The sequence below is a fragment of the Lepidochelys olivacea genome (assembly GCF_965140295.1).
Source record: "Lepidochelys olivacea isolate rLepOli2 genome assembly, chromosome: 1".
In the NCBI taxonomy this organism is placed as follows: domain Eukaryota; kingdom Metazoa; phylum Chordata; order Testudines; family Cheloniidae; genus Lepidochelys; species Lepidochelys olivacea.
In genome coordinates this window covers 3,873,375-3,895,647 of record NC_140411.1, presented here as the reverse complement: position 1 = coordinate 3,895,647, position 22,273 = coordinate 3,873,375, and the positions used below count along the sequence as shown (strand labels likewise).

Here is a 22,273-nt window from a genome sequence, read left to right as displayed (position 1 = left end):
CTATGGAAGAGAAGAATGAGGGGGGATTTGATAGCTGCTTTCAACTACCTGAAAGGGGGTTCCAAAGAGGATGGATCTAGACTGTTCTCAGTGGTAGCAGATGACAGAACAAGGAGTAATGGTCTCAAGTTGCAGTGCGGGAGGTTTAGGTTGGATATTAGGAAAAATAATTTCACTAGGACGGTGGTGAAACACTGGAATGCGTTCCCTAGGGAGGCGGTGGAATCTCCTTCCTTTGAAGTTTTTAAGGTCAGGCTTGACAAAGCCCTGGCTGGGATGATTTAGTTGGGGATTGGTCCTGTTTTGAGCGGGGGTTGGACTAGATGACCTCCTGAGGTCCCTTCCAACCCTGATATTCTATGATTCTATGATTCTATGATTTGGATAGTGTGACAGGCCAGGTGAAAATGGAAACAACCTCCACACCCATTCTCTTGATTCACTGTATTGACCGGAATTCTGAGGTTGGAACAGCCACCGATACGGCTCTTCATGGGCCAACATCTCACCAGTCCCCTGGCTCTCCACGAGCACAGTCACTTTGTAAATGCTGCTGCCTGCCTTGGTCTCATTCCCCCAGTGCCCTGTCCTCTCTGACCAGCGAGTGTGAACAGCCCCACTTCCACTGCTCCGCGTCTTACACCCCATCTGAACTTCTCTCTAAAGAGTGGAAATCAGTAGCTCTTCTAGGCCTGTTCTACACTGTCCGGGGTGGAATCGATCAAAGATATGCAACTTTAGCTACGGGAATAGCATAACTGAAGTTGACGTATCTTAGATCAACTTGGAATCACTTACTTTGCATCCTCGCGGTGTTGGATCGATGGCCGCCGCTACCCTGTTGACTCCACTTCCGCCTCTGGCTCTGGTGGAGTTCTGGAGTAGACAGCAGAGCAATCGGAGATTGTGTAGACTTGGCCCTAGACTCGCACGTAAGGGTCCAGGACTGAATAGGTGGCCACGGCCTGTTTTTCTTAACTCCTGTGTCACTGGATGATGAACTGACTATTCATTTGACAAAACACCCTAATTATCCTTGCACGAAGGTGTTTGCTTTTCACGCTGTACACTACTGGATTAATCAGGGGCGGGCCCAGCAAGTAGATGTAGCCCAGGAGAATTTGAAGCAAGGGAGAAGAGCTCTTCCAGAATCTGTGTATGACAGTCAGGCTGAAACCTGGCATGTAGAAGACCAGGACGGCGCATAGGTGGGAGACGCAGGTGTTCAAGGCCCTGAGGCACTCTATGTGGGATGCGATGCCCAGCACTGCTTTGAGGATCATCACATAAGAGAGGAAGATGAGCATAGAGTCCAACCACAGTGTTATGACTGTAACAAACAAGCCATAGATGTTATTGACTGTGATGTCCGCACATGCCAACTTCATGATGTCCTGGTGCAGGCAGTAGGAATGGGAGAGGACGTTGGCTCGACAGTATTGGAACCGTTTCAGGAGTAAGGGGAATGGTAATTCTATGGCCACACCTCTTAGCACAAACACCGACCCCATCTTGGCTAATCTCGGCAGGGTTAAGATGGAAGCATATCTCAGTGGGTTACAGATAGCAATGAAGCGGTCAAAGGCCATCATCAAGAGCATGGCGGATTCAATTTTTGCAAGAAAATGGATAAAGAACATCTGGGTAAAACAAGCATTGTGGCTGATTTCCCTAGAGTTAAACAAGTATATACCCAGTATCGTCGGTATAGTGGTTATCGATAAACCAAGGTCTGTGACGGCCAACATGGAAAGTAAAATGTACATGGGCTCATGGAGGCTTGGATCTGTTTTTATAGCAAACAGAATGAGTGAATTTCCTACTATTGAAGTAACATACACTAAGCAGAAGGGGATAGAGATCCAGAGATGGACGTCTTCCTTCCCAGGTATCCCGGTGAGAAAGAAAACGGCAGGGTTGAATTTGGTTTCATTGACAGCTGACATAATGGACTGAGAAGGTCCGATGAGTTTTAAACTTTTCTTCCTGGAAGGAAAAAGCACAGGAGACTAGATGATATTTATTGAGACATCATTCTGCTCTGAGTGGAACTCTAGAGACTCCCTGGAGTTCAAGGAAGATCAGCAAAAACATAGTTTTGGATTTTCACCACCAATAGTAACCCATTTAAACACCCTGCCCCTCTTTGCATTCTTCTAAGCAACTGGTCCCATTGATATCTTGTGGATCACAGTGCCACAGCCTATTTGAGCACTGTGTGCTTTTGCAATTGTGACCTTCCCACACACACCCTTTTTGGCCCTGCACTTCTGAGTGTGGCCCATTGTATCATAACATGTGTGTAAACACATGGCAAGTGCACGGTGAATATGGTGATAGTATTTATCTACCCTGCACTGAAGCTATTTACGTGTTTCATTGCCTCATTATATATATTTTATTTACTTTATCCTATCCAGAGAATCCAAATTATGCCACTACCTCTTTGGAGCACATGAGATCATTTTTAGCACCATTTTCTGAATTCAGTAACATTGACTGTAACGGCATCACTCCAGCTTTACATGTGTCAATTCAATTAGAAGAGGACTCCATTAACTTTTCTTCGCCAAATGCTCCCAGTAATACACTCTGACCCCCAAGAGAAGCTAAAGTGATTTTCCTAGCCAATGTTGACTGAATGCAGAGAGTTCAATTGTCATACAGACTTCCCTTCATTCTCACAGGATCTGCATCCTGTATTTGGCAAATGAGAAGCTTGACAGAAAAGACAGAGAGTTATTTCAGCTGGGATGGGGTTGGTGTTACAAAAGGGTGAATAGTGAAAACACTAAGTTTGCACTAATATCCAGCTGAGTGTGCAAGTTACTTCAGCTATGCTCGTGTAACAGGTGATGTATGTACATTACATTGAAACCACTATTACACTCCCCTTTCATGCACCTCAGATCTACTCTTTGCTGAAACACAGACCAGCAGTTCTGTTCTCCAGGACCTTTTGGAAAGTCTTCCAAAGGTATTACAAAGTGGCTGAGTGCACGGCCCTGAATTCTTGCATTCACAATCGAGCCAGAGAATAAAATGGTTGAAAATGCATTTGCTAATTAAATTTCCAGGACAAAATAAACCTGGCGTGATTGGGGAACTAGTAACTCTTATTCCCTGGGGTCTCTTCTTGCTCAGCCCAGACCATTATCGGGCCCAGAGCACACGGCATCTACAGAAAGAGGAGCCCTTGAGAAACCCTGACGCAGGGCATCAGGTTTTAACACTCTGAGCTCGTTTGGAATGTCAGATTTCTGTGTAGCAGAAATCATTCACTGTGCAGCATGGGTAGAGGTAGGGGAGGAGTTCCCAAATGACCTAGCGCTGCCTTCCCTCCAGCCCCGTCACTGAGTCCTCTGCTGCTTCAGACAATATCTGCCAATGGAAACACCTTACAGCCTTTCCCCTTCACTTCACATTTGAAAGATAGCCAAACCTGCCAACGTACCCAATTCCTGCTGGAAGGGGAGCTACTGACACCAGAGGTCTTCACCCTGTGGCACAAGGAGTCACCGGAGCGGTTGCGTGGGCAGCAGGCTGCAGGCAGTATCTGTTCAGACAGGGAGGAAACTCTCTTTATGAAGCAGGTTTGCACATTCCCTTGGGGCTTACTTGGCCATCAGGGAACCTCAGCTGCTCGGCTTAGTTTGCACCAGGTTTCATCCCCGTGACAGCCAATGGCAAACTGCAGGAGGCCAAATCACAGGGGATGCGTGGTGATGCTAGTCAACTGGACTGCAGTGCCAAGCCCTGCTGCAGGCTTTATTCCTGGGATCCGGGTTTGTCGTCACTGTTCGTATGGTTCCGATTAGTCACATGGCTACCTCGGGGGCTGCCAAGTGGTAACAATGTCACAGCTGTGAACTTGCTGAAATAAAATTAATAAATAAATAAATTAATAATGAAAATATTATTAATATAGGACCTGATTTCACTCCAGTAGCCCCCCTGTCCTGTATTACAAACCCAAGGTGCAGCCCAGGGAAGGGAGATCCAACAAGGCTCCCTACATGGAAATTTGGTCTTCATAACATCACCTAGCAATGAGTCCCACAGGCTGACTGTGCCTTGTGTGAAGAAATACTTCCTTTTGTTTCTTTTAAACCTGATGATCATTAACTTCACGGGTGACCCCTGTGAAGGGGCAAATAGCTCTTCCTGAATCACTTCCTCCACATCAATCATGACATTATAGACCTCTCTCATATCACCTCTGAGTCGTCTCTTTTCCAAGCTGAAAATTCCCAGGCTTTTCCTCTCCTCATATGGAAGCTGTTCCCTGCCCCTAAAGATTTTTGTCACCTTTGTCTGTACACTTTCCAAGTCTAATATATCTTTTCTGAGATGGGGCGACCAGAACGACACAAAGTATTCAACGTGTGGGCATACCACAGATTTAGAGAGTCGTATATTTCTGTCAGATTATTTATCCTTTTCCTAATGGTTTTGAAAAGGGGTGGCAGGTGGAGGCACACTTTGGGGAGGCGAGCCCGCGGGCCCCACTCCTTCTGCACGAGGCACACCCTACCCTGCACCCGGAATGCCAAGCCCCCCATCCTGGAGATCCCCAGAGCCTCCACAGCCCACGGGGATCGAGCTGCCCCCCGCCCGCCTGAGCCGTGCCATTCCACCTCCCTGAAGCCAACCTGGGGAAAAGCTTGTCTCGTCCCAAAAACCCTGAGCTTGTTATTTTCACCCTGCAGGTTCCAGGGCAGCCGAGGAGAGGATTCTGACACTGCTCACATATTCATCACAGTAGTATCCTTGCAATATGTTTATGACATAGTTCTGACATATCTTCTACAAAATATAGCCTGTGACATGCCTATGAAAAAGTTATGGTTGCCAGAATATGATGATCCTATTTGTGTGCATGTATCATTTTTATATCTAAACTTACGAATATAGACTATGTATCTATGTTCCAAATGTGGTTACACTGGCTTGACAACCACCAGGTAGAATGTTTCCATTGAAGACAGCTAGCTGTGAAGGGCTGGTTCAGGGTAGTGGGCCATTAGGGGAAACAATAGGCCTTAAGAGAAGTTTTTCCCTCACCAGGTGAGCCTTCCTGAGAAAGTCCCAGACAGCTTATTGGTAATGGCTCCTATGACTCAGTAGGGCATGCAAGGGCATGTGAGATAAATGAAGTTTCTGTTTGGGGGGTAGCTCCCTTTCGGACTCTGAAATACATCCTCCACCTTCCAGTAATTGGTACATAACCTTCTGGCTGGATGTGAGGAATTTGCAGTCACCTACATTGATGATGTGGCTGTATTCTCAGATTCATGGGCAATCACAGATCCATCCGAGCATGGTGTAGGAGGAGTTTAAATGCAATAAGGACCACATCAGCAATTCCATCCTGTCGTGTTTCTCAGCAAAAGAACTTTCCGAGAGGCAAAGCCACTGGTCACTCTCCGAAAAAGAAGATTACGCCATTGTGTATGCTCTAGAGAAGCTACGCCCATACATCTGGGGACTGTGCTTCCAACTGCAGACTGACCATGCTGCGCTGAAGTGGCTTCACACAGTCAGAGAGACGAACAAAATCATCTTCGGTGCAGTTTAGTTATTCAACACTTTGATGTTGAGATACAACACATTTCAAGAGCCGCTAACAAAGTGGCTGATGCACTCTCCTGGGAAGGTTTCCCAGAATCAGCTGGGTAAAAATGTCCCTGCATTCTAAGGCATTGTAGTCCTTCAAATATAAAATTACTGTTTAGATCTTCATGTAATTATTAGTAAAATTAGCGGTGCATATAATTTATTAACTCTCTTTCCTAAACCTCCAGGAAGAAATCCCAGCCGGTGTGGACCTGACCTGAACCAGGCTGGCCAGCACTGTCTGTGATTTGGGGGGCATGTGATAAATGAAGGTGTAGGGGGGGTAGCTCCCTTTTATGAACACCCAGACAGGCAGTTAGCTGTAAAATCCCTCTTGGTGTCTGTTCTCTCTTTGCTTTACCTGTAAAGGGGTAACAAGCCCATAGGTAAAACAAAAGGAGTGGGCACCTAACCAAAAGAGCCAATGGGAAGGTTAGAACTTTTCAAATTGGGAAAGAAACTTTCCCTTTGTCTGATGTTCTCTGGAGAAGGAGACAGGGACCAGCAATGCTGTAAGCAGCAATGCTGTGTAAGTCTTGAACCAGGTATAAAAATTCATCTTCTATACCTAGAAGAAATCATGGGACAGGGCATAGTTAAAGAGACGTTATTAGGTTTATTTCTTTTTTTTTTGGCTTTTGGAGCTCCTCTGTGCTAACCCCAGATGCTTTTGTTTGCTTGTAACCTTTAACCTGAACCCCCACGAAAGCTATTTTGGGTGCTTAATTTTTGGAATTTCTCTTTTCAAATCTAGCAAATGCCTAAGTTCTGGATGTATTTTTCTTCCTCTTTCTTTTTAATAAAATTTCCCTTTTTTAAGAAGCGGACTGGATTTTCGGTGTTCTAAGAGGTTTGTGCACATGCTGTTTGATTAGCTGGTGGCAACAGCTAATTTCCTTTGTTTTCTTTTCCAGTTCTTCCCCGGGGAACGGGGAGGAGGACTTTTGCATCCCCCACAGAGAGGAATTCCCAAGTGCTCCTTCCTGGATCCAAGTTGTTTTATTTTGTTTTTGTTTTTTTGGGTTTGGGTGGTGCAGCAATTACCAAGCCACGGTCAGAGAAAAGCTGTAACCTTGGGAGTTTACTACAAGCCTGGAGTGGCCAGTATTATTTTTAGACTCCTTGTGGGCCCCCACCTTCTGCACTCGGAGTGACAGAGTGGGGATTCACCTTGACAGCATGTGACCAGACCACAAGACACTGACTCCATTGTGGTTACCTGTATTTTTCCACTATCTAAGCTGGATGGAATAACACCGTCTCTTGGCCTCACTCCCTGCACAAGGGAACTCCTGCAAAGACCTGAGGAACAAAGACTGAATGGGGGGAAGCGCCAGTGGTGGATATAGGCCTGGACAGGCTCAGCCTCCCTGGTGCTGCTGTGGCCATTCGCTGCCAGTTGCAGGGTTTGCACAGGGAACTATTTATTCTTCTGTGCCATGCAGGTTCCAGGGTAGCTGAGGAGGCAATATGTGCTACTCAGCTTCTTCAGGAATCTCGCTGCACTCCATGGAGATTACTGATGAAACCAGGAAGCTGAGAAACACAGAGCGCTGTGACAGGTTGTCACCCCCAGGGGGCAGTCTCGGTGCTGTGGGAACCCCTGTGCCGCTCATTCCGCCAGCATGGCTGGCCAATCGTACACTGCTTTGCTGGTGACAAAGACAGCCTCTTCAAGCCCTGTCATCACCCAACACGATGGTAGGCGGTGCCACACCCCCAATTGAGCGGCCTGAGTGCTTTAGTGAGCCACTCAAGGACAGGCTGGAGGCAACAGACAATTTCCCAACTCCCCAGCCTTTGCTCCCTTACTGGAGTATAAACCCCAGATTATACCATTTTGCACGGCACAGGAGTACAACACAAGCTCAGTAATCTAGGTGGCTTTCCCCTTGATGTGGGAATGATATACGACAGCCTTTGTACACAGAGCTGGGATTTTCCCCAGACATTTTGCTCAAAACATGCTGGTAAAGATATAGAATAAAATAGTTTTATTACCTACAAAAAGATGGATTTTAAATGGATAGAAACCAGATTAAAGCACATTATCTAGCATGTAAACAACAAATGAAAACTAAGCCTAACACGCAAAATAAATTGGATATGAATGAACAATTTCTCACCCTGGGTGATGAAACAAGCAGTCCATCAAATTTTCAAACGCAAGCTAGAAATCCTTTTAGCTTGGGATCAGCACTTCCCCCTGTTCAGAAATTGTTCCTCAGCTGTTTCCAGTAGTTCTCTTGTGTGGGGAGTGAGGCCAAGAGATGGTGTCACTCCCCGTGTTATACAGCAGAAAAATACACCTACCAAAATGGAGTGAACTACATTTGAAATACAGATACATAGTCAATATTTATAATTTCAGATGCAAAAATGACACAAGCACAAAAATAGGATCATCATATCCTGCAAATCATAGCTTTCCATAGTAAACATCCAAGTATCTTTTTTCTACAAGACACACATAACTAGATCATAGTCATACCACAATCATATGACTTATGAGGAGAGGCTGAGGGAGCTGGGATTGTTTAGCCTGCAGAAGAGAAGAATGAGGGGGGATTTGATAGCTGCTTTCAACTACCTGAAAGGGGGTTCCAAAGAGGATGGCTCTAGACTGTTCTCAATGGTAGCAGATGACAGAACGAGGAGTAATGGTCTCAAGTTGCAGTGGGGGAGGTTTAGGTTGGATATTAGGAAAAACTTTTTCACTAGGAGGGTGGTGAAACACTGGAATGCGTTACCTAGGGAGGTGGTAGAATCTCCTTCCTTAGAGGTTTTTAAGGTCAGGCTTGACAAAGCCCTGGCTGGGATGATTTAACTGGGAATTGGTCCTGCTTCGAGCAGGGGGTTGGACTAGATGACCTTCAGGGGTCCCTTCCAACCCTGATATTCTATGATTCTATGATTCATAGCAATAAGATCAATATCGGGGGCATATAAAAAGCTCAGGTTCTTTGGGAAGAGACATGCTTTTCCCATGGGCTGGCTTGGGGTCTCAGGAGAGTGAGCTCGGCATGGCTGGCAGTGCTCCAGCCAGCCCAGGGCTCCTCTAACATTGGGGGTGGGGTGGGGGGATCATTGGTTCAGCCATGCGGTGTGTGGAAGCTCTGGGCTGCTCTGGGAGAGGGGGCCTCGCTACTCTGGCTCTGGCTGTGGTGGTGGGGCAAAAGGAGTGGTGAATTAGGGTGGACTGCCCATCCCCAGTTGGGCAGGAGAGTCCCAAAATAGAGAGTTCAAGTCCCACTGTGGGCTGAATGAGTTTAGAAGAGCATTTGTCCTGAATTACCTGCCATGCCGATCCATGCCTGCGGAAGGCTCATGGGCAGTGCTACACTTTTCATAGTTAGGGGGAGGAGGAGGTCCTTAGCTCCCCCTCCACCCTCTATGAGGCCACGCCCCAAGTTAGGGGGCAGGTCGAGGGTGTGGGGTTCCCCAGAGCAGCACTTGCTCCCTGGGCTCCTCTTACCATGGCCTGTCTGTGATGTCCAGCCTAGTCAGTGGGTGAGGCTTGGGGAAAGAGGAGGACCAGGAGGTGGGAGTTTAGGGGGAAGAAGATGGCTGGGGTGAGGCCATGTAGGGAGCACGGCTCCTGCCTGTGTCCTGCTTTTGGCTTTCGAGAAGGTGCTCACCCTACACTGAATGGTCTGGGCTGAGACAGGAGATTGCCGTGACTCTGTTGGAGAGCTGAGGTCTGTTTATACCCCTTTCAATTGCTGGGGCAGCACAAACAGAGGGGAGGAGTCCTAGGAAATATGCTTCTGTGTGCAGAGCCATCAATAAGGGATGGGGGCTGTTACCTGAATGGCTTCTCCTGGGGCTCCTGTGTTAATCATGTCTCTGATACGACTCAGTCTCAAGCACCTGGGTGAGGGCATGGGGGAAGGGTGCGGGACTGTGTCCCTTGAATAGCCCCTGTCTACAGCTGTGGAATGGATCATGCAGCTCCCAGAGCGCTCAGGAAGGACGAGGACTGTGACTGCAGAAGACCTCTGCAAGACCTCAGCAAGTTTGCAGATAACACTAAACTGGGAGGAGAGGTAGATACGCTGGAGGGTAGGGATAGGATACAGAGGGCCCTGGACAAATTAGAGGACTGGGCCAAAAGAAATCTGATGAGGTTCAACAAGGACTGAAGAGGATAGAAAATAGAGAAATCACCCAGAGAAGCTACAAATCATCATGGAGGGGGCTGTAAGACTGAGTAATTTTTTGAATTATACTCTCTGGGGGGGAGTTTGACTGTGGTTTAATTGCGTTTGTGGCGGCACAGGGGGTGTGGCATGGAGCTGTCCCCCGATCCATCGGTGCCCCCCCAACATTATTACAACTGTCACGGCCCCCCGCTGTCCGTCCCTGCTGGCAACCTGCCATCTGCCTTCGGATCCAGCTGTTTGCTTTGAACTTTGCCTTTCGGACCGGACATAACAGCCGACCAAACGAGACTCTTTGGACAAACGTGCGTGGGTCCCCACACACGCCCCCGGACTGTTTACCCCACAGCTTGCCCCTATCACCGGACCCTGATTTCTGTTTTTCCCCCCTTCCAGTCAAACCCCTTTCGTACTCCCCCCCCACGCCTGCAGCCCAGCAGGGAGGAGCGGTTAATCTGCTTCCCCCTCCCCCCTCCTCCTTCTGGTGTGTCCCCGGCTCTCCCTGCTCACAATGGTGGGGAATGAGAGGGGCAAGGCCCCTCTAACAATATCAGTTGTCCCTCCCCCACCTACCCCCCTGCCCAACCCCCAAGCCCCTCCCACCACCACTGTCAAAACACCTGCCACTGCTCCCCCCCCCCCCCGCTGGGGCACCGGCAGCAGGAGGTACCGGGGTGATTACTGCTGCTGCTGCACCCACCGCCCCCCCAGACTCTAGGACCCCCCCCCAGTTGGCCGGAAATGCCAGGGTGGGAAGAAAGGAAAGGGCCCCACTAAAACCACTAGGCCCTCCATGGCAGGGGCTGCCCTCACCGCTGTGGCCTCGTCATCGACCATGGCGTCCCTCCCTGCTGTTCCTTTCACCAGCTCTGCGAACGTCTCTCCCCCGGCCCCCAGGACGTATGCCCGGGCGGTGGCAGGCTCCCCTCTGCCTGCCGCCTCGTCATCTCGGCCACCCACTGCCTCCGCTACCATCACCAGCGGCCGGGGCCCCTTCCCCACCTTGACCAGGAGGCACGGTGTCAGTTGCCTCCTGGTGCCCAGCTTGCCCCACGTGGAGACATACATGCAGGCATTGGCGAAGGTGGTAGGACCCACGGCTATTGTGGCGGTCTCCAAAATGCATGGGAATGTCATTTTTTTCTTAGCTTCGGAGGCTGCTGCCCAGGAGGCGGTGGAGAAGGGCCTGGCGGTGGGGGGGAGGGTGTTTGTGCCCCTAGAGCCGCTAGAAGACCTGGGCGTTCGCCTCGTCCTCACTTCCGTTCCTCCCTTTTTACCCAATGCTGCCCTGTTACCCGCTCTCTCCACCCTGGGGAAACTTGTTTCTGTCATCAGCCCTCTCCCGTTGGGCTGCAAGGACCCCACCCTCCTTCACGTCCTTTCGTTCCGCCGGCAAGTGCAGCTTCTACCGCCGGCAGGGGCGCATGACGAAGAGGCGCTCGAGGGGTCCTTCCTAGTCCCTTACCAAGGAGCCCGCTATCAGGTCTTCTACTCCACCGGAGAGGCCCGGTGCTACCTCTGCTGCTCAGCGGGGTGTGTCCGCAGAGACTGCCCTTTGGCCCAGCGGGGAGGGGCACCCGAGACCCCCGAGACCCGGCAGGACATTGGCCCCATCGTTGCCGAAGCCCCTGGCCACCCGGCACCTGAAACCAACCCTCCTCCTATTCGACCCGCTGCTGCTGCCGTCCGGGACCAAGAAACACCTTCCCTACAACGCCCAGGCGAGCAAGGGAGTCCCACCCTTGCTATTACCAATCCGGCAGAGTCTATGGAGGAGGGAGTGGCAAGGATATTACCGGGTATAGGAGAGGGCCCGCCCCAAGGAGAACCCCCTGCCCCTCATGCTGCCTCACCATTACCCCCCCAAACCTCTGAACCATTGTCTCCGCCCCCCCGACATGACCCCTGCTAACCAACCCCCAGACGATGCTATGGAGGGCTGGACCCTAGTCCAGGGGAAGCGAGGCAAGCAGAAGGCTCGAGCTGCGCTGCACCCATCCGATGCGGAAGCCCCCCGGAAGACCAGGAAGGGAGGCACTGATATTGAGGCTTCCACTATGGCCATGAGTGAGATCCATCTGCTGGTGTAGGGAAGGGAAGAGAGACTGGCATTGGAGGGCAGAATCCCCCCTCCAAGGGAGACTGTCCCCTCCAAGACCCCCGAGGAAGCTCCTTCTGCCCAGATACCACCCGAACCCCCTGCGAACTCTGAAGCGACCGTTGAGGCAGGCCCTAGAGGAGAGGCCCTCGGGGTAGCAGGAGTTGGCCTCTCCTCCGTGTATGTGGAGATTGAGGCCCTAGATTTGACCCCGGTCACCCAGGGAGAGGATGATCTACTGCCGGCTGACCTTGATCTGGGCAACCTCACCCCAGCCCCCCTTTCCCCATGCTCCCTCCCCCTAATTGCCTTCCAGGGCGAGCACCCTGCAGAAGGTGGTCCACCACCTGATGCCATGGCCGCCAAGACCACCACGGAGCCAGCGCCTAGCGTCACTGGGAGCCCCCTCCCTTACCCCTTACCCCTCGACTCTGCTCAGGAGGCACCTTCTCTTAGCTGCTCACCTCCTGAAGCCCAGAGCCTTACCTCTGCCCCTGCCCCTCTCCCCCGTCCCTGCCCAATTTACCTCCTCCTGCAATGCTATTGCCGCCCCTGGGGTTATTTTTTCCCGCCTTTTGCAGATTCCCCCCAGGGAGAAGTCTTTTCACTTTCTAGTCGCGACCCATTAGGAGTTGCATTTTTTCCCCCACCATCCCCTTCCAGCCCAAGGTGTGAAAAGGATTTAATAACCCCAGCCTGTCAGACACCCCGTCGGTGGTCCGCACGCTGCCTACCCGCCTTAGCGGACCACGAGGCTGCATTAAGAGCCCCACCAGGGAATACCCCGAAAATCGTAACCCCACCCCCCCATGAGCTGCAGCATGCACTATGGAAGTTCCTAGAACACACCCGTGGCACCCACAATAGGGTACAGCTGGCTCTTCAGCTATGGGGGGACTTTGATCAAATTCTTCAGGCCACAAGGGCCCTTATAAAAGACGTCAGGGGGCAAGGAAAGCGCGGTGCTGCGGCCTATGAGCGGGCCCGTGGCTTCTGAAAAGTTCTCCTCATCCACGGGATGGGTCATGGGTTGCTGTGTAACCCGCTGGAGGCCACGAACACCCCCACCAATAAGAAACCCCCACCCCCCCAGCCCTCCGCATGACGCCTCTTATTATTGCAACCTTGAACACCAGGGGCTGTAGGATGGCTCTCTGCAGGTCCCAGGTTCTCTCTTACCTTCAGGAAGGGGGATACTCTGTAGCTTTACTGCAGGAGACCCATACAGACCTGACTGTTGAGGACAGGTGGCGGCTGGAGTGGGGGGACGGGGTATACTTTAGCCACTTCATGACTTGGCAAGCTGGAGTGGCGACCCTGTTCTCCCACCCTACGACCTGAGGTGCTAGGGGTCACTGAGGCCATGCCGGGCCACCTGCTGCACCTTCGAGTCCATATGGAGGGGCTCGTGGTCAACCTTGTTAACATCTATGCCCCGCAAACGAGCCCAAAGTGGCCACAATTCTATCAGCTAGTGTCCGACTTTCTCGGCACCCTAGATTCGCACGAGTGCCTGGTCCTGGGAGGGGACTTTAACACCACCCTTGAGGAACAGGACCGCTCAGGGGCCGAGCTGAGCCCAGCCGCCACGAACATTCTCTGAGAAATAGTTGAACATCACTCCCTAGTGGACATCTGGCGTGACCATCACACAGATGTCACATCCATGTTCACTTTTTTTTCCGGGTGGAGGCCCATTGGTCACACCACTCTCGGTTGGACCGTATTTACTTATCCCGTTTCGATCTTTCACAGGCCCACTCCTCCACCATTCGGCCGGTCCCATTCTCCGACCATCATTTAGCCACCGTAACAGTCTCCCTCTGTGCAGAGAGACCGGGGCCGGCCTATTGGCACTTTAACAACAGCCTGTTGGAGGACGAGAGCTTCATGGTGTCCTTCCAGGAGTTTTGGCTGGCCTGGCGAGAGCAGTGGCGTGCCTTTCCCTCGGTGCGGCGATGGTGGGATCTCGGGAAGGTGTGCGCCAAGCTCTTCTGCAGTGACTACACTCGGAGCACCAGCCGATGGAGAAATGCGGCTATAGAGCAGTTGGAACGGGAGGTCTTAGAGATGGAGAGGTGCCTGGCCGCCAACCCCGAGGACCCGTCCCTCTGCGGAGCGTGCCGAGAGAAGCGGGAGGAGCTCCGGGCCCTCAAGGACCACCGCTCCCGAGGTGCCTTCTTTCGGTCCCGCATCCGCCTCCTTCGGGAGATGGACCGCGGCTCCCGCTTCTTCGAAGCCCTGGAGAAAACGAGGGGGGCCAAGAAACACGTCACCTGCCTTCTAGCGGAAGATGGCACCCCCCTCACGCATCCAGGAGAAATGTGTGGGAGGGCCCTGACTTCTACACAAGCCTTTTCTCCCCGGAACCGACCAATCCTGAAGCTTGCGGGGCGTTCTGGGAGGAACTCCCCCCAGTCAGTGTGGGCGACTGAGACCGGCTAGAGCTGCCTCTCACCCTGGCCGAGTTCTCAGAAGCCCTCCGTCTCATGCCCACCAATAAATCTCCGGGCATGGATGGGCTGACCGTGGAGTTTTACTGCGCGTTCTGGGACATCCTCGGCCCAGACTTACTCACTGTCTGGGCTGAGTCCTTGCAGAGTGGGGTCGTCCCTCTGTCATGCAGGCGAGCGGTGCTCGCCTTGTTGCCGAAGAAGGGGGACCTCCGCGATTTACGAAACTGGGGTCCCGTCTCACTCCTTAGCACGGATTACAAAATCGTAGCAAAAGCAATCTCGCTGCTGCTAGGGTCCGTGATGGTGGACGTGATTCACCCAGACCAGACCTATACTGTCCCGGGTCGCAGCATTTTTGACAACCTATTTCTAGTCCGAGGCCTTTTGGAACTCGGGCGGAGAGATGGTCTGTCGTTCGCCCTCCTGTCTCTTGTTCAGGAGAAGGCGTTCGATAGAGTAGACCATGGGTACCTCCTGAGCACTCTGCAGGCATTTGGATTCAGACCTCAGTTTGTGAGTTTTCTCCGGGTGCTGTATGCCTCCGCGGGGTGTTTGGTTAGGCTCAACTGGACCCTGACCGAATCGGTCAGCTTCGGGTGAGGAGTGCGGCGGGATGCCCCTGTCGGGCTAGCTGTACACTCTGGCGATCGAGCCTTTCCTCTGTCTCCTCCGCAGGAGGATGACAGGGTTGGTGCTGCGGGAGCCGGATCTGCGGCTGGTCCTGTCGGCATACGCCAATGACATACTCCTCGTGGTCCAGGACCTGGGCGACTTGGCGCGAGTGGAGGCATGCCAGGCCATCTATTCGGCAGCCTCCTCCGCCCGAGTCAACTGGGTCAAGAGCTCTGGCTTGGAGGTGGGGGACTGGTGGCAGGTAAGCTCTCTCCCACCCGCACTTCAGAACATCCGGTGGAGTGCAGGTCCACTGCTCTATCTCGGGATTTACCTTTCCGCCACACACCCTTCCCCGCCGGAGAACTGGCAAAATTTAGAGGGCGGGGTGATAGAGCGGATCCGGAAATGGACAAGGCTACTCCAGTGTCTCTCCCTCCGAGGGAGATCACTGGTGCTTAACCAACTAGTCCTGTCCACGCTCTGGTACCGGCTCAACACCCTGGCCCCGGGTTTACTGACCCACCTCTGGAGATTGATTCTAGAGTTCTTTTGGTCAGGAATGCACTGGGCCTCTGTTGGAGTTCTTCATTTACCCCTGAAGGAAGGAGGGCAGGGCCTGAAGTGTCTGTACACTCAGGTCCGCGTTTTCCGCCTCCAGGCCCTGCAGAGGCTCCTTTATAGTGCAGGTAGTTCGACGTGGAGCACATTGGCGCACGCCTTCCTGCGCCGCTTCCAAGGGCTCCAATACGACCAGCAGCTCTTTTATCTGTCCGCGAGAGGTTTTCCGCGAGACCTCTCCGGGCTGCCGGTCTTCTACCAGGACCTCCTCCGGACCTGGAAACTGTTTCTAATGACCAGGTCCGTGGCGGCCACCGTGGGAGCAGATCTCCTCACAGAGCCCCTGCTACACAATTCCCAACTCCATGTGCAGGTGGCGGAGTCCTGCTCGGTGGGCCAGAGGTTGGTCCTGGCGGAAGTCACGAGGGTCGGAGACCTCCTGGATTATGTCCGGAGAGACTGGCTGGATCCCCTGACACTCACTCAGTGGATGGGGCTCTCCAGCCCCCGTACCCCCCGGCTCATACTTCGGGAGGTGAAGGCCACCTTGACCCCTGCTGCTTGGGCTTATATCAACCGAGCCTTGCACGAGGGCGCACCCCGCCCATCCTCTACCCCAGGCCCACCAGACCTTTCCATTGGGCCCCTACCCTGCCGATCCCAACAAACCCCTCACCCTTTTACTGCAAGTCGGCTGCATGAACTGCAGCCGGTCAGTTTTCAAATTGCACCATGGAAATATTTATACACACTCACGCTTCACACCCTTCAAGCCCACACCCTGGTGTCCCGCCCCGATACAAAGTGTTGGGACCTCCTGCCACCTTTGGAGGGTGAGCAACCTTGGTGGGCCAGCCTATATTCCACCTTGGTCCCAAGGCCCGTCGGTGACACCAGTTGGCGGCTCCTTCACGGAGCTGTGAGCACGGGCGTGTTTCTGACACGGTTTACCCCCATCCCGGATACTTGCCCTTTTTGTAATGTGAGGGAAACCCTGGCGCACGTATATCTAGAGTGTGCCGGATTGCAGCCACATTTCGGCTCCTCGCAAATATTGTATTGTGCTTTTGGCTTCATTTCTGCCCTCACCTTTTTATCTATACATTCCCCATCTGTGGCCCCACACAATTGCAAGATCTCCTGGTTAACCTCCTCCTAGCCTTGGCTAAAACAGCCATTTATAAAACCAGAGAGAGGAGGTTGGCCAATGAAGCGTCCTGCGATTGTGAGGCCTTTTTCCGATCCTCAGTACATTCACGTATCCGGGCGGAGTTCCTCTGGGCAGTGTCCACTGACTCCCTTGACGCCTTCAAGGAGCGGTGGGCACTGCCCGGGGTTCTCTGCTCGGTGACCCCGTCCCGTTCCCTCCATCTGATCCTTTGATTGAGGGGAAGAGCGAGAGACGCCAGCCCCAGCCGTTGCCACTGTGGATACCATTATCACTGTCATCTAGGAGGGGTCCTATAATACATGGGTGTCTACCCCCCACACCCCCAAACCGCCCACCCAGCAGCTGTGCCCATCTTGTCGGGCACTCTCAGGAGAGGGATAATCGGTGACACTGAGCACGGCACTAGGTAACTCAGGAGGGTGGAAGACCACGAGTGTCGAGGAAGCCCTCCCACTCTGGGCACAGGGTAGTCTGAACACTTCTCCCTCCTGAAAGCTGCTGTTATACCTTCTGTTTGCATTGTTTTGTTGCATAGTTTGTTTTGTTTTCCTTGGTAATTTTTTGCAAGTGTTAAAATAAAATTCTTTTCTGCTTTCTTTTTTTTTTTTTTTTAAACCTTCCCTGTTACCTTACTCAGGAAAAAGGGACCTACTTAGCCTTGGGCTAATATATCTGCATCCTATTACTCTCCTATAGCCATCTGGCCTGACCCTGTCACAATAGAGAATCCCTTAAGATACAAAAAGACACAAAAACAGGAATATACATCCCATCCAGCACAGCTTATTTTACCAGCCATTAAACAAAAGGAAATCTAATGCTTCTCTAGCTAGATTACTTACTAACTTAACAGGAGTTGTCAGGTTGAATTCCTGATCTCTTCCTGACAAAAGCATCACACAGCCAGACAAACCCTTTGTTCCCCTCCTCCAGATTTGAAAGTATCTTGTCCCCTCATTGGCCATTTTGGATCAGGTGCCAGCTAGGTTACGTTAGCTTCTTAACCCTTTACAGGTGAAAGGTTTTTGCCTCTGGCCAGGAGGGATTTTATCACACCGTATACAGAAAGGTGGTTACCCTTCCCTTTATATTTATGACAGGGTGTGGCATCATCTAATGTCCTCAATTTCACAAAAGAGAACTCCTGGAAACAGCTGAAGAACAAACACTGATCTGGGGGAAGTGCTGGTCCCAGGTTAAAAGGATTTCTAGGCAGTGTTTGGAAACCTGGTGGACTGCTTGTATCACCAGCCATAGTAAGAAATTGCTTATTCATAGACGATGTATCTTGTATATTAGGCTCAGTTTCCAGTTTTGTTACTTCCTAGGTTATCGGCTTTGAATCATAGAATCATAGAATATCAGGGTTGCAAGGGACCTCAGGAGGTCATCTAGTCCAACCCCCTGCTCAAAAGCAGGACCCATACCCAATTAAATCATCCCAGCCAGGGCTTTGTCAAGCCTGACCTTAAAAACTTCTAAGGAAGGAGATTCCACCACCTCCCTAGGAAACGCATTCCAATGTTTCACCACCCTCCTAGTGAAAAAGTTTTTCCTAATATCCAACCTAAACCTCCCCCACTGCAACTCGAGACCATTACTCCTTGTCCTGTCCTCTTCCACCACTGAGAATAGTCTAGAACCATCCTCTCTGGAACTACCTCTCAGGTAGTTGAAAGCAGCTATCAAATCCCCCCTCATTCTTCTCTTCTGCAAACTAAACAATCCCAGTTCCCTCAGCCTCTCCTCATAAGTCATGTGTTCCAGACCCCTAATCATTTTTGTTGCCCTTCGCTGGACTCTCTCCAATTTATCCACATCCTTCTTGTAGTGTGGGGCCCAAAACTGGATACAGTACTCCAGATGAGGCCTCACCAATGTCGAATAGAGGGGGACGATCACGTCCCTCGATCTGCTCGCTATGCCCCTACTTATACATCCCAAAATGCCATTGGCCTTCTTGGCAACAAGGGCACACTGCTGGCTCATATCCAGCTTCTCGTCCACTGTCACCCCTAGGTCCTTTTCCGCAGAACTGCTGCCTAGCCATTCGGCCCCTAGTCTGTAGCTGTGCATTGGGTTCTTCCATCCTAAGTGCAGGACCTTGCACTTATCCTTATTGAACCTCATCAGATTTCTTTTGGCCCAATCCTCCAATTTGTCTAGGTCCCTCTGTATCCTATCCCTGCCCTCCAGCTTATCTACCACTCCTCCCAGTTTAGTATCATCCGCAAATTTGATTTGTTTGCTATCATTTTTAGTTAAACTTATCTTTTACTTTTTCTAAATCAGTGTGCCTTTGAGTGAACATCTCAGCTTCATTAACACAGGCTAGTGGCAAATCCTTCCCATATCAAGGGGTGGGTAAACTCTATGTACAGATTCCTATGCAGTGCAAGACAGTATAATTTTGGGTTTATGCTCAGTGGAGAGTTTGAGCCTGGGGAGGTAGGAAATTGGCTATCTGATGTTTGTAATTTGGTTGCATATGTAAGCCCTCAGATAGCTCTGGTTAGGTGTTACAGGGCCTGGAAAGGCTGAATTAGCTGAGTGAAAAAGGGCCATCCAAGCTGAGTGGTTAGCGGGATGCAGCAGTTCCCACAGCTCCCAGACTGCCTCCCGGGGATGAGTACCTATCACATTCATACCTCCTGGTGCTCAAATTAGGGCCCCAGGCACTTATGAGGCAAGCATGTGGGGGCGACTGTAGCTCAAAGAAAAGATCCAGATGTTGCAGTTGTTTGATTCCTTTACCACTGTGTTCTCACCCCAGCAAGGCACATCTACTTAAAATAACACCATACTGAAATGACCCCAGGACAACTGATCAGGGAAACTCCATGGTTGTTCCCTCATAAAATGTGGGATACTCCAGGTCATTTTGCCCATGGGAGTGGTCAAGGAATCACACAATGAGTAGAGAAGTCCCATAGTATGAGTTTTCATGAAGGATAACACAAGCCATTTCTGAATCAATTTCAGAAAGATCAACACAGTATTGAAATTTCATGCTACCTGTTGCGGAGAGTCGATGAACTATTGGAAAAGTTTGAGCAGCGAGATATATATCCACTTCGGAGTTCACAAGGGGATACTCGCAAATATCTTTGATGCAAGAATTCAGAGAGAAAAAAGTTTTTTCCACACCCTTCAACTTGCATCAATTCAGGATCACATCATTTTTCCTCCACATGGTGGCAGTGACATTTCAGAGGCTAATGCAATGTACATTACAACTGCATGGGTGGTTGGAGTGGGACGTTGCTACAATCAATTGAATATGTTCCTTTTTTGCCCATATCTTGTGGCAGCATTCCCAAGCATAGTGCAGATGGAATTATATTAAATACAGAAAAGAAAGCCATTGTCAATTGCTTGGCTCAACAGTTTGCAAGACTCAGTTTGCCCTGACAATCTGAGCCCTTGTTTTTGCCAAATTATTTATTCACTCCCAGGGGAGGCTCTCAGGCTGATGTTCTCCAGGGTCTATTTTCTTCTCAAGCCACTGCTCTTGGAGCAAGGGAATTGTCTGTGAGGCCTGCCAACCTGAGAGTCCCCAGGGACTGTACAGGGAAATCATAAAGGTGGCTGTCCAGTAAGGTGAGTATCAGACGTGAGACTCTGCTTTTCTGTTGCCAGAAGGTGATTTCCTCTCTCTGAGGAGTGGGACTGCAGTAAGTTGTCTGTTTCTACATTAAAGTTAGTGCTTAGGGCTCACAGGTTCAAGTCAAGAACCATCTGGGCAGAAATTCACTAGCACAGTGACTTGAACTATTTAGTATTGTCAAAAACACCAAGAGTTTTATGTGGTAAAATTGGAATTACAAAAATATTGGAAACAGTTTAGACAAATATTTGATTTTAAGATCAGTTCCTTGTCACCTCCGGTGTCCTTCTATCTGTCTCAATAGCTTCATTTGTGTGTGTGTGTTTGGGGGTGGGGGGGCTGAGCCGTTAGGTAGTGCAGCCAAAGCCTTTGCAGTGGGTATCTGTGTTACCAGAGGGATCACAACAAGAATGGGCCACACACTGGCAAGTTTCTTCTCTGACATTCTACCTGCACAGGGTCACTGCAGATTGACACTGGCCTCTCTGAGAGAAATATCAGGGCCCATGTGTTTCACAATCTCCATCTTTCATACCTGGTCTCGGAATGCCAAGTAAACTGGGAGTTTCCTTCAGACACTTTCACCACCCTAACAGAATAGCAGGAGCCGAAGCCATGATTTTCATAGCTCGGAGCCAAACGTTTAACACCAAGAGTGAATCTGGTCCCTTTGAAATCAATGGCAAAAAGGTTCAAAGCAATCAGAATAACCATTTTTTCAAGGAGGAGAGGGGTCTTCTCTCTCTTTAGCCCTGCATCTCTGGGTCTGGAGAGGACAAGGAGATCCAAAAGGCAGTACAAATAAAAACATGTTTCTGGCATAGAGGAAACCAGGCAGCGTTGGAAATCTCACTAGGAGAGGTCCAGAAACGCACAGTGCTGTGTATGTATGTGGGGTGGGGAAGTGGTAGAATGTGCAGTACCCAGATCACACTGTCACAGAGTCCTAAAATTGGGTGAAATAGAGAATGCACAGCCTGCCTAATGCACAGACCAAAAAGGCATAACGAGGCCTCCTGGGGTGGGGGGTGTCTCAGACTGTAATGGAACGTGGACCACACCATAGCAGACTGTCTCTGACACTGTCCCCCATCCAGATCATCCTTCCTCGCCTGGGAAACCCAACTACAGCCTTGTGGAAACATCAGCAATTGCCAACATGGAAAAGAAGCCTCAGGAAAGTATGTCTGGGTTTCTAACAGGCTGCAATATGGTAAAGTTTGTGTCATTTTGAGGCAGAGTTACTCACGCTGGCTCATTTTAGTCTCCACGTCGTCTCTCCCTCCCGCTGGGTCTGTCCCTCTCTCCTTCCCTGTACAGGCTGAGCTGCTGCTGGGGTTCCCTTCACCCCCAGAAAGGCAGTTCAGGCTGATCTCCCCCTCTTCCCGGGTGCAGGCAGACACTGAGTTTAACCTCGTCTGAGGAGATATTTCTGTGAGCTGTCGCTATGGGGTCTGGCACCTGGTTTTGATCTTGTGTCACGAGTACCAATCTGTGGCATGGTGGGAAGTTGTGGGAATGGGAAACATACATGAACAAGCGGCCATCACGGAGATTCTGGGGCAGGGAGTGAGATGTACCTGGACAGGCAGGCAGTAATGAGCATTACGGGGGCAGGGAGCAGGCTGTACACAGAGAAGCGGGCTGTGCTGGGGATTGCTGCTTCTATCTCCCATCATACTCTGACCCCCTGTCCGTACTCTCCTTCCCCATCCCAGGGTGCCCCAATTCCAAAAGCACGCTGGTCGCCAGTGCCTTCTCCATGTTTCCCACTCATCCCTGGCTCCCGCAACCTCCAAGCCACCCCATGCTCCCCACAGCTCTTCCTTTGCAGGGGGTGAGGTGTCGCCAGTCACACCTTCTCCATTGGCTGTGGGGTAATCAATGACTGTGTCTCACCGGTGAGAAATCTCACAGAGTGGCAAATACCAGCACACATGTGCTACTGATCTTGGTGCAGAACAGGAACAAATCACCAGCTGAGAACTATGC

The 22,273-nt window shown here is 51.0% G+C and overlaps 1 protein-coding gene across 1 annotated transcript; it reads right to left on the bottom strand.

Annotated features, from left to right (window-relative positions):
• Nucleotides 1-986: 986 nt before the first annotated feature.
• On the bottom strand, nucleotides 987-1,946 carry LOC311514471 (olfactory receptor 51G2-like; the record flags this gene model as incomplete). Its single annotated transcript, XM_084617035.1, has 1 exon — nucleotides 987-1,946. The coding sequence occupies one exon, from the start codon at nucleotides 1,944-1,946 to the stop codon at nucleotides 987-989; it is 960 nt and encodes a 319-aa protein (XP_084473161.1).
• Between the last annotated feature and the right edge of the window lie 20,327 nt (nucleotides 1,947-22,273).